Genomic DNA, 13,112 nt, shown 5'->3' with positions numbered 1-13,112 from the left:
TTTAAAAGGGCTATAAATAAATGTTCAAAAGGAAGAATTTATATAAAGAAAAATGTTTGGTCTAGAACATGCAGATAACCTTGACGACACTAGAACAAAAGTTTCCTTACATTAGCTGGCTGAATATGTGATACAAATGATGACTGGTTAGAGCTATTCCTATTGTGACATACTGGTCACCTAATGACTAATTTAGAAACTAGGGTCAACTAACGATACAAGTCTCTCCTACAAATAAAAAAAAATAAGAGTAAGGGTACACCAAAAATTACATTTATACAAAATAAACGTTAACAATATATGGCATTACATATTAAGCCGTAAATACTTTAACACATAACAGCTACATTAACACCACAATCATCAAGGCACTTTTAGACTGTGTTCAGTAACTATTTATGATATTGCATAAGTATTGGAAAAAATAAAGCAAAGTTATTAAGTCGGACAGGACTTTGCTTTCAGAATTTGATCTTAGTTCAAAGGTACACGTGAAGGCAGACGTGGTACTCCAGATTATGTAAACCACATGCCTTCAGTAGTTCATTTTGCACATATCCACAGATTTCTTGATATATTTTTCCATCTGTCCATGGGAAATCTCAGTTCTCTGCTTAGATATGTTATTTAACATCAGCTTTTACTTTTCACATCCTTAAAACGAGCTTCAGTGGCACAGAACACACGAAAAGCTGATCAAGTTAACATTTCATGACTCATGAAACAAAATTTGGTTGCGTCCACAGTCTCATTCCATGCAACATAGCAAACTTTATGAATCCAGATTTAATCACATGTTCTCTACTACAGACACAAGGAAATGGATCTTTAACTATCCATGAAAACATGGTAAATTTGGAAGCCATTAGTGACAGTAAAACCTGCCTAGCCATTAGTAATAATCTTCATTCAGTGAATTTTAGGGTTTGGTTACTACACTATAAACTCAAGGAGCTGATCTTCTCCTAAAAGGTCCAATGATAGACAGTTCATGGATCTTTTCCCAAATAAGGCCGATTTCATCTTGCAATCTGCTGTTGTGTAGGTGCACTCGTAATCTATCATTTTGTCCTCAATTGGATATCCGAAAGTGTAACTTTGTGATGTGTCAGAAGTTAGTGTGGGGGCAGCAAATGGAGGATGGTTTTGTTGGTAAATACGCACATCATCTAAACTTTGACTATAGCGGTCAGTAGAATTTTTGGGTTTTGAAATTTTGACCTAAGAAAAAGGAGAGGAAAAGTTTGGTTAAATAATTTCCATGTAAATATAGTTTTATAAAATCTGATGGTCCAGTAATTCCAAATATATATATATATATATATATATATATATATATAGCTGCTCCTGAAATTGTGCAGAATAGGCATCATTGTATTGTTAAAAAATTATTTTGACGCAGAAAATGTACTATTGTTGGGTGGATTGCAGAAGCTACAGTGGCTACTGTAGTGTATTATAGGGACTGCAGCAGACATTTTTTCCCATGTCCCTGAGAGGAGTTTAGTTAATTAAAACAGTTGCCAATTTATGCTACTAGCCAAACCTTTAATTTGTGGAGAAGTTATTTTTTTTTATTTTTTTTCTATCATATCATCTATTATTCTTCTATTCTTCATTGATAAGTATTAGTGACAATATAATATGTATAATGTGAAATATTGGATAAATTCAGTCCTACTCCACGGGACTACATGTTCCTATGATTTGCCGGTGACTGCCTGCCCAGGCCCATTGCTCTACTACTACTGAACCTCCTTGACCTTTGTTACTCTGGGGAAACTTTAAAAAAAAAAAAAAAAAAAAAAAAAAAAAGGTATAATATTGTGGAAATTCAGACCTATTATCTGCCAATGTCTACCTTTCTAGACCCAGTGACCTACTTCTACTGCTGCTTATGCTGCACCTCTTTGACTTTGTAACAAAAGGTTAAGAAGGTGTCAGGGACCTCCCTCTTTGGGAACATCCTCTGAATGTCTTTCTGAATCAAAAAAGCCCCCAAGCTGAACGACGGTAAACAAAATTCATTGCCCAAAAACGAACGCAACAAAGCCGAAACAAAAATATTCTACAACAAACAATGCAAACATGTACTTAACATAGCTACAGACAATGGGTTTGTGTAATACAGGAAAAAATCAGCACCTGGTACAGAGAATCCACGCTAGGCCCTCTCATCTTCACTGTTGGTGTTGCGGACAAGAAAACCATCTGTTCAAAACCTATGTAAAAAAATGTTTTTTTGGTTAAAAGATAAAGGAATCAAAATACACATTAGTTTACCCTTTGCATTGATAGGTTACTTAAATGTGGCAATGTGGCAGTAGAAAAGTAGAAAGGGCTTATAAAATCATATCATGAAAAAAGTAGACTTCAACGGGGAAAATTTGAATGATCTAGGAGTCAAAAAAGACCTGGAGTATTGATGACCAAATCCTTGGCCCAAACCTTTATATATATTATAGCTGTTCCAGGAATGTGTTCATAGGATCAAGGTTTTAAAATAATGTAAATCTTTAGAATAAGTTGATAGTTTGTGCTCACACTAACCACAAGTTTCAACCCTAAAGTTATGGTAAGAACAGGTAGACACCCTCACCTTGTAAGCACCGTTTTAATCCAAGTGAATCAACAGATTCTTCAGCAGCCTCTAAAACCGATGGACCAAGTTGTAAAGGAGTGTCAGCTATGAGGCAATCAGGCTCATCTACTGCCGCTTCCACCTCTAAAGGAAACAATTAATAGAAAATATATGTAAACAATCTACCGTATTTCATATTTTTAACCAAGTAAACTGAAATATGTAATATAATTATGTGTATAGTGTGAATCCATATACATCTACAAAGTAAAGTATATCAAGTACATGTTTATAATACACTTAAACTTAATGACATTTTTTATCAAACTCAAGGGGCTTGGCTGTATTCTTCCTGGGTATATAAATATCAGATAACACCTACCATCATCCTGAGAGTCCCCTTCTATCCTTCCTTTGCTGCCACTATCTATTCCAGAGCTGCTGTGGCTTATTGAGGAACAGTAAGATTTCTCCTTACGATGAACAGTCTCAATCCCAAAAGGTTCATCCACGGACATCTCCACCGACATCCTGTGATTAGAATCTGCTTCGATACCAGAGGTGTGTGAGCTGCCATGGCTAACTGTTGACTGTCTTGAGAGACGATTGTCCTTGGTGCTTTCCTTACTGCTTCCCTGAGAATGCTTATCTGACTGATCTAAGTCCATCTCCATGTTGTCACTAATATAGGATTCTCGGTATCGCTTTTTTTCTAGAAACAAGAGTATATTAAAAAATTAAAGCGAACAGGTGACTGGAAACACTCCAACAATTAAATACCCCAGTTGAAGGTGCTCTTAAATTGGTAGGTCAAAATTGCTTGCATAAATTGTAACTTTATTTTATCACGTCAACTATATGTAATTATTATTTTTTGCTGGATTAGTTGATTCATTTTATAGACTCAATACAGCAAAACATGTAAAGTTACGCAAGTGTTTCGGTCCTCAGAGGTCTCTTTATCTGGAGAGACCTCTTGTGCATAACTTACATGAGTCTATGGTATTTGCCTGTTTGTATATACATTGTGAATACATTCTCTGGAAGTTACCAATTACAGAGTGGGGCAACTTGGCACTGCCCTGGGTCTGTGCAAAAGGTAAATATCTCACTGACTATAACCATTTCTGTAAAAATAAACTGCTTTTTAAGTTGACCATATACGTGTGAAACATTTTTTTAAATAAATATAATGCCTTTGTTGAACATGCAATAATCCTATTGAAACTATGCTACCACGTGCCAGCAATTGATGCGTCAGGATGCAAAGTCATCTCCCGGTGCTTAGCCCTGAAGCTGCGCACACCGCAAGGAAGCACTGAAGCAGAGCTCTCAAAAAGCAGACTTGCGCTCTCACCACAAGGCACCACAGAAAAAAGGAGGAGGGAGAAAGAGGATAGTGAGGAATTGAAGAGCTGAAAAAACGAGAGGAAAAAAATGAAGAGATAAAAAGAAAGGAGAGAGACATTGAGAAGAGATAATGAGAAAGAAGAAATATAGGAGGAAAAGGGGGAGGAGAGAAAAGGAAATAAAAAGAAGGGGAAGGTTAATGAGAAAGGTGAGAGAGAGTGTGTTTGTATTTTGAAAGTGTTTGTATTTTGACAGTCTGTGTGTACTTTTACTGTTTTGGGCCTAAAGGGAGTAGAATGATTTACTCTAACACACGTTTAACCCTATACATATTAGAAGTTATATAGCAGTAATGTCTGTTCCATTGTGTAGGCACAGCTCTCTGACTGAAGCACATCTGCACAAGGTCTTACAATATTTTATTTATGCTGACATTGTCTCTACTAATACCCAACCCACCTAAAGGTGATAAAGTTCACCTGCTTGATATAGATACCGCAAAGCAAGTGTTGGAGTGAACTCAGTGATATAATGTGCACCATAATAACTAGGTAGAGCTAAAGCTAGAGTAGATGGTGCTTTCGAGTAATTGGCGTGGTAAATTTATAGCTGTGTTCCAAAGTGTCCCTGGAATTTTCTTTTTCAAATATTGGTAACTATGCATGTGCTCTTTTCCACACAAATATTGCTATTTACCTTCTGTCTCTTCTAGCTTTCGAATCTGTTTTAGCACAGGTTGTATGTTTAGATATAGCCTGTGACTATTGCTGAGTAGATGAAGTAAGTGTCTTGATCTGAATGGACATCCAGTGTAATAAACCAGTTTCCGTGCAGAGGGAAGTCCGTCGGGCTGAATCTCAAACTTCTTACCCTACAATAAATACAGATTTTACAATTTTGAATTCTAATGCATGCACCTAGTGCACAATAGTAAAATTCATATGACAACTGAGAAGGAATCACACACACACATATTACACATTGTATATACATATAATGTTTGTCAGCCATTAATATCAGGCAGTTGTCTCATCCCAGAGGGATCTGAGGAGCGGAAATAATTAAGAAGTTATTAGGATTTAAACAAGACTGGCTCATTGTTATAACACTGCCTTGCCCATGCAAACACCTCTCAAAACATTGTTCTAAAGATATAAATGTATTCTAATGACATAGGAAGTGGTGTTACTTTGTTTTGCACACTAAGCAGAAATCAGTACTGGTTTAAATGGCATGTCATGAGTTGGGAGGGTACTATATATGTTAATACTGAGACAAACTGTCACGGCAATATTATACAAGAACATTTTTAGGGAGGTAATTAAAGCGTACAAGAGGAAAACCCTAGTGCAAGACAGTGCTCAAAAATTCACGCAGCCATAAAGGTGCTGCTTCACTCAAATAAAACATTGATTGATTGCAGATTTGTCATTTTATTATTTCCACTGAAGGGATAATCACATAAAATACAGAGAATTGCTTGGGATGCCTTTTTAAGTCAACATTTTATAGGATGAATTAATTGTGGGCAGAGCCCTGGCTGCTGGAGATGTGTTTGGCAACTTGTGGTATACTAATGCCAATTTGCAAAATAAGTTGTTACAGATGTCTTGATTGTGTGACATGTTTCCACATGATGACACATTTCGTGCACTCACATTTGGGAAAACACTACAAAATTAAGCACAGGATCACCTGTATGATTGAATTTGTAGTCTACATGATGACTTGCCCATGTAGTTAACACAATATAAATACACAGTTGTAAATAGGATCAATGCAGTCCCCAGATCACAAAGAACATCACACATTCCTATACTTACAAGAAACGTAAGCTTCCCCACGTTTGACCAGGGGAAGTCATAGAGAAGTTGCTGTACGTGATTCACCTCCTGTATAAAACGAAAGTAATAATTAGTGTAAAGAACTGGGAGAGGAAAAAGAAAAAAAAAAAAAGAACGCAATGTGTGCTTTTTTTAATCACGCCAAAAACTTCTAGGATAGTCTGGAAACATTATATTCTTTGAAGTTTAGAACATTACATTACATTGTAATATAAAAGATGAGTAGTGTAACCAAAAGGGAACAGCAATCAGTACCTCCAGGCCCGGATTGGGGATAAAAAGCAGCACTGACCACAAAATTACATACATTTTATACTCTTGCAGCATGTGTCCAAACATATTCAGCCAAACATTGGACAACAGAATTTTAAGCTTGAGTGGTGGTACAGGGAAGTGTCGCCACCAGCCCACTATGCATTTGCCCAGTGTGTGACAGTTAAGGCCTGAGTACCTCCTCAGCCTCTGTTCGAGTTAGACACAAACAAAAAAATGCATGCTATTTACATTATGTTTATCTAACATTTGAGAAACAGTGTCAAGGCGAAAGGCTTTGTAGCAATATAGAACATCTAGTTGGGCAAGCGTTTCAGGTTCAGAGCCGTATGTAATTGATTGCCACCATACAGAATAGGGCCCAATTATCCTAATGTCATCAGGTCTGTTAAGGCTTCTGCATTTTTAACCACAACATATTTCACTAAAATATTATGAGAATTTTCTATAGTCGCTTCAATGTGTATGGAATATGTGTAAAGTGATATCAGGATGCTTTCATCAAACCGTCCATTACCTGATAAATATGCATTCCACGAAGCGTCACCCCAAGAATAATAGAGGGTCGATCTTCTTTCTTATCCTACAAATAAGAAAACAAATTATCCGTACTGCACAAAGTTGTAGATTATATATCTATAAACAAACACACACACTACAGTTCAAGACTTTGGAGTCACTTAGTTGTTTTCCTGGGAAACAGGGTCATTTCTAGCTGTGCTAACATAATTGCAAAAGACTGTTCTAATGATCAATTAGCCTTTTAAACTTGGAATAGCTATCACAAAGTGGTGCTGGAAATACAGGAGTTTTGTTGCTGATAAAGGGCCTCTTTACACCTATGAAGATATTCCAATAAAAAAACATCCGCTTTCATATATAAGAGTCAGTTACAACATTAACAATGTCTACGCTGTATTTCTGATCCAGTGTGTATACATCATCTTAAATATCCATTGGTTTAGTCATGAATAATACACACTAGCATTTTTCATTGTTCTTGTTCTAGCCAATGTCATAACATATTAATGCTTAGGCTCATTCAATGGTTGATGTTATCTTAGCTTCTTTTGTTTTTAGGACAATGCCATTTGTGCTGTTACTTTCATTATCTTCCTGGACATTACTTTCTGCAACAAAGATGATCAACAAAGAAAGCCTTTATAGTTTCACTGTGACTTCATAATTCCTGTTGCCATAACTGATCAAGAAGTAAAGCAAGGAATTAAAGAGAATTAACTATTAACTACACATTATGCAGTGCCATCTTCTGCTACGTAGTAGAAAACCACCATGGTTGAACTTTCATCGTAGCTAAAATGATGAGGTTATTTGTTAACTCTTCTCAACCCACTGTTTAGCTAGATAATTATTCTAACAAGTTTCTCACGGAAACATACCAGTAATTTTAAAACTGTACTCTGCATTCACAGGTATATCACATTTCAAGTTATTTGTTATTTTAAAGTGTGATTCTAAATGCGTACATTACACCATATTTGCTGAAAGCAGGATCAGCTAAAATTTGGCTGGAAGGACATTTTTTCAGTACATATTTACTTAGAGTTCAGGTAAACATACCAAATAGCCCAATGCACAGTCATGCAGCAAGAATTATTACGTAAAAGTAATGATGACATACTTATCACTTAGTTATAATGCTCTGCCTATTTTTATAGGAAGTAATAAACACTAATAAAAAACTGAAATAAGATCACAAAACTACACATTCTGTAACAACCATGGTGTGCTAAGCAAGCATGAATCTAATCCAGAATGTAACTAAAGTAGCAATAGTATTAATTAATAAGATATTGGTTTAGATTGAATTCCAGCAAAATAGGATACAAAATTATCGCACGTAATAGGATAGTAATCATATAAATCCATCACAATCGCTGGGGTTGAATCTTGCACATTATGTGTACTTAGAGGAAATCAAATTTTTAATGGTTAGCTGGGTAGGGCCACATTGTTTTGTTGTATTTACATCCCACATTTCAGCCATTTCTGATGATCACATCCAAAGGATAATCCATTAATCTACTTCTAATCAACACTGTGATAACTGAGCTTCATGGCGATCTTTCATTAAGGAAGATATTGGATACATTTTAATAGTCTGTAAAATACATTTGCCCAAAACAGGATATAGTTCATAGTTACATTAGATTTTTTTAAAAAGACACAGACCATGGCAAATATACATAGACCATGGCAAACACGTGACTGTAAACGCTAAGGGGCAAGGACCTCCTTTCTCAATGTATTCATAGTCATACCTGTTGTACAGTAGACTACTGTACTTACTATACGACTACAGTTGTTTACCATCTCTTTTATTGTAATGTAAACTATAAAGCACTTTGTACCTCTGTTATTGTTTAATAAAAATTATTTATTATATACACACACAAGACAGAGACCCGGTACTTATAAGCAGTTTCTAGGTCAATTGGATTGCACTGTTACAGATGAACAGATATTTGGTAAATGTACCAAAGTTCTGGTTCTTAAAGGGATGGTGTAATAACAAAATGTTAGTTAAGCTACAACTACTATTAATATTTCTTATTCTTCTTGTTATTATTATTATTATTATTATTATATGGATCAGCATTCCCTATGCTAAATAAATACATTCAAAATGGTAAAATGTCTTATATTAGTGCATAATTTTGATAGATGTATTGTATTCTGTCTTACTTATAAGTGGCTAAGGATCAGCAGCAAAACATTTCATGTGTCATTCTCTGTGATATTAACCAGTGAGTCAATATGGGTATAGGACTATCATGAACATTAGTCACTTGAGATGACGTGTCAGATTATACCAAGGTTCAAAAGGTGAGTGACTTGCATGTCATTTATTCAGATCAATGCCTTGTTCTTTGGTTGAGTGTAAAACAGATGAGGTATCCTAAGGCTGGGGGGTGCAGACTTGGAAAAAGTATAGTCTTCTATACTCTTTGAATGCAAGAGGTACAGCATGTGCATTAACTGCTTAAATGAACTGACGAATGGTGCATCAAAGATCAAAAATATGTTCTTTACATCATTGGGTATATTATGTTTTTTTCTTTTTCTTTTTTAAATTGTCTTAATTGCAAATGCTCTGCAAATGACAGTTTTGCCAGTGTTGTTTAGGAGTTATAGATGTATAGAGCTAGCCATGAAGGCATGGGATCTGTTATTGAGGGGGGGGGGGCACAAGCAAACTAAAAACTAATACCTCATCTACTTCACATTATAGCTCTCATATGCTCCCAGAGTGTTAGATGCCAAAAAGGTTTCACGCAGTTTCTTCCTAGCTTTTCAATATAAGCATATGCATATGAGAGCCATAAAGTGAAGTAGAGGAGGCGATCAAAAAAGTAAGCATCCAGTAGTAGTATAAATATTGTTTGTAAGAAATGATAGATATATATATATATATACCGTATTGGCTCGAATATAGGCCGCACTTTTTGCCCCCACTTTAAATCTTTAAAGTGGGGGTGCGGCCTATATTCGGGGTCTAGCGCCCCAGGCAGCGGGGATAGGATACAGATCCCCCGCAGCGGTGCAGGGGACCTGCATCCTACTCCCCGATACGCTCAGACAGCCTCCCCTGCCAGCACTTCCCACGGGGGGGGGGTGTGCCGGCACGGGAGGTTTTCTAAGCGCATCGTCCGGACGGTCACCTGCTGCGGCGATGCGGGTAAACAGCCTCCGGGTTGTTTAGCCGCATCGCCGCAGCCGGTGACCGTCCGGGCGATGCGTTTTACCTCTGCCCCCAAGACTTACCGGAGCAGACTCCCGGGTGTCTTGCGGGGCCGGCAGGGGACATCTACGCAATACGCGTATACAACTTCCGGTTGTATACGCGTATTGCGTAGATGCCCCCCGCCGGCCCCGCAAGACACCCGGGAGTCTGCTCCGGTAAGTCAGGGTGGGCAGAGTGGCAGCATATCTCGGGGGGGTGGCAGCATATCTCGGGGGGGGCGGTGGCAGCATATCTCGGGGGGGCAGTGGCAGCATATCTCGGGGGGGGGAGACAGAGTGGCAGCATGTTTTTTTTTTTTGGTGCTTTTTTAAAGAAAAAACTTTTTCTTTAAAAAAGCACCAAACTTTTAGGGTGCGGCCTATATACGGGGGCGGCCTATATCCGAGCCAATACGGTATATATATATATATATATATATATATATATATATATATATATATATATATATATATATATACACACACACACACACACATACATACATGCTTAATTATGTCTACTAGACTAAATACTTTCACACAATTTTACTATTACGTTTGGCATTAGGGCCTACATCCAATTTCACTCCTTGATATGTAAAAATATTTGTTACTTCACATCTACGACTAGTATTTTACATTGGTCAAAAAAGGTATTCACTAATGCTGTGCTATCTATGTACTATAAGAGGTCCTGTAGCTAGAGAAAGCCCTCCATGAACATCAATGAAATTCACTGGGATCTGATGATACACAAGACCCTGGTCAGTATTCCCATTGAAAAAATATTGTCCCATCAGGCTGTTGAGCTCATGTGTCAAGATTAAATTTCACCCGAAGACTTTGAAATAGAGACAATTTGCAAATCAATCAAGAAGAGGTGTGATACATGTTGCCGAGTATCATAAAACACACCAAGTTAGATAATTTACTTTAGAAGGTTAATTGGTGCCAAGAAAAGAAAATGAAAAACATATGTTTTTTACCTTTTGCAATCTGTAGCAATGCACTGGCACATCTTCCAGGAAACAAGACTCTCTTATGAAGTTTAAGACTGCTTCTTTAACAGACATTCCTTCCTGTTCCTTGTGTATTTCAGGGGCATGCTTCAAGATGTAGTCACTCCCTCTCTTTGCAATTATCTATTAAAGAGTAAAGCAAATTAGCATACCTTGACATCACCTGTAAGTTAACATTATTATACGCAGCCGATATAATAGTTGCTTATTCTTCAAACAGTGTATTTGTTTTAGGGACTGTGTCACATTGAATGAGTTTAATTCCAGTGACACCTGGTGGCAAAATTTGCCCAATTCTGTAGCCTTAACCCGCTTCCCTTTTTTCATCCCTACTTCTCACACCACCAGAACCCAGAAGATCAGCTTCCACAAGTTCACTTTAAGTTGATGACTTTGGTTTCAAGAAGTCATGTTAGTACACCATTCATACTTTAAGGAGATGTTTTGGAACGTTAGCACGCAATCTAAAACACGTAGTAGAACTGTGTGCAATATACCTCAAATTGAAACTGAAATATCTCAACAGTGCTATATTTTCTTTCTACATTACCTAAATAATGACACATGGAATTAAAATGTACTAATAATCACAAAAAAATAAAGTTTAGAAATCATACCAAATACTACAAGATACTTTGTCATATTTATATTTGTTACGGCACATGGCCGTAAATGAATCACACTTTGGAATGCAGAGAGTGTTGGTCTCTGGAATGCACTTGTACTTTGATCCATAAAGTAAGGGAACATATAGGTTATGTTTAATCAGTGTCACAGACAAGCAATTCAGATGTAGAAAGAAAAAAAAGCCGGGGCGTGGAGGGTTGCTTTTTTCGAAAAACATTTTTTCTTATGATTAATGTGTTACGTAGTTAACGAGGAATGTGCTAGCACTTAACTAATCTCAATATTAAACATTGGCTAGAATTAGGCAAAGGTTTGTAACCTAAATATAAGATTGCATGTCATTATTATAGTGTTTTTTATTGTATTTGTTTTTTTTTTAAATACATTGATAATGCAATACTAAAAATTAAACTTTATGGGTTCACACACACAAAATCATCAAGGCCTTTCAGAATCTCTACTTATCATGGACCTGATGAAAAAGGGAATTTAGAGAACATTTGATAAAATTTTGAAACTTGCTTTACTGGTGCAAATGTGAGACTTTGAAGACATGGAAAATTTCTCTTCCACGTTATGACCATACCCAGTGTGGAAAGTAAGCCTCAGGCTCAAAGTAGTTTTTCATGTGTGAGTTTAGGTTTCCACAATCAGCTTGAAGGGCATAGGCTGCCAGCAAGAAATAAATCTCCTCTTTGTCGGTGCAATGGGATCTAAGGACTTGATCCTTAAGATGGTAATAATAGAGCTGTCTTGCTTTCTTGTCACTAATGAGACAAAAAGAAACCAGTCAGAAGACATGGACAATGGAAAAAATAGACACACAAAATCAACTATGAAGTCACATATTTACTGTTTACTATACTTTATCGTTTAAAGTAAATGGACAAGGCCCTCAAGCAGTTAAGATGAGAATTTTATCAATATAAAAACATTTCTGTTCAAAATTAAGTAGTTTCGTAGTCCATTGAGTTTGATATTTCCTAGATTTTTTTTTACTGCACCATCCTCATGATGACGAACCAAAAATACTGTAACTTTTCCCATAAAAGCTGGGGGTATATTGAATTTTCTTCAAGACTCAAAAGACACACATTAAGTACTGTGTAATCACTAAAAATGTGTACGTGTCAAAAAGCTCTATTCTTAAAAGCATGCACACAACTCCAGGTTCCAAAGGTTCACAGCCCTCATTTTAAATATAACTTTAAATACGTTGACAAGTTAAGTGAACCCACGTTATCTGTAACTTTGTCAGAGGAAGTTACCCTTTGCTCCCTGTCTTTAAATCCTCTCTAGAAAAGTTTCATATTGCGTCTCACAAGAGGTTGGCTTTTAAAATACAACAACTGAAACAGAACATCTATGCTCTACCTAAATCAGGTTTTAAGAAAGCTTTGATGAATGTTATAAATCTTTGTTTGGCCTTCCTGTCCAACACTGTATCTGGATTTGTTCCTTTTAAGGTTGTAGTATCTGCCATCAACGTCTTTGTTTCTTTGATTTTACTGTCAATAAAGTTTACCTTCATTCCCCTTAGCATCTTTCTTCCATCTCCTGTACTCCATTTAATCTTATCCTCCCATGCATGACATCCATACAACCTCCCCATGATAAATGTGCTCTAGTTTGAATTCTACACCAAACAATGACCATAAAGAAACAAAAATGTCT

At 36.6% G+C, this 13,112-nt stretch overlaps 1 protein-coding gene across 1 annotated transcript in view; it reads right to left on the bottom strand.

Annotated features, from left to right (window-relative positions):
• Window positions 1-257: 257 nt before the first annotated feature.
• Window positions 258-13,112, bottom strand: part of FRMD1 (FERM domain containing 1) — a 33,089-nt gene continuing 20,234 nt past the window's right edge. The window contains exons 6-14 of the mRNA XM_053458732.1: window positions 12,025-12,205; window positions 10,779-10,934; window positions 6,566-6,631; window positions 5,755-5,823; window positions 4,628-4,802; window positions 2,964-3,293; window positions 2,600-2,725; window positions 2,146-2,222; window positions 258-1,221 (exon numbers count right to left, since the gene is read on the bottom strand). Coding sequence (XP_053314707.1) covers window positions 934-1,221; window positions 2,146-2,222; window positions 2,600-2,725; window positions 2,964-3,293; window positions 4,628-4,802; window positions 5,755-5,823; window positions 6,566-6,631; window positions 10,779-10,934; window positions 12,025-12,205 — 1,468 coding nt within the window. The 3' untranslated portion in view covers window positions 258-933. The remainder of the gene's footprint in view (window positions 1,222-2,145; window positions 2,223-2,599; window positions 2,726-2,963; window positions 3,294-4,627; window positions 4,803-5,754; window positions 5,824-6,565; window positions 6,632-10,778; window positions 10,935-12,024; window positions 12,206-13,112) is intronic.

Source organism: Spea bombifrons, chromosome 3 (assembly GCF_027358695.1).
Source record: "Spea bombifrons isolate aSpeBom1 chromosome 3, aSpeBom1.2.pri, whole genome shotgun sequence".
Classification (NCBI taxonomy): domain Eukaryota; kingdom Metazoa; phylum Chordata; class Amphibia; order Anura; family Pelobatidae; genus Spea; species Spea bombifrons.
Note: the sequence above shows the minus strand (reverse complement) of the source record. Positions and strands in the feature narration are given on the sequence as shown.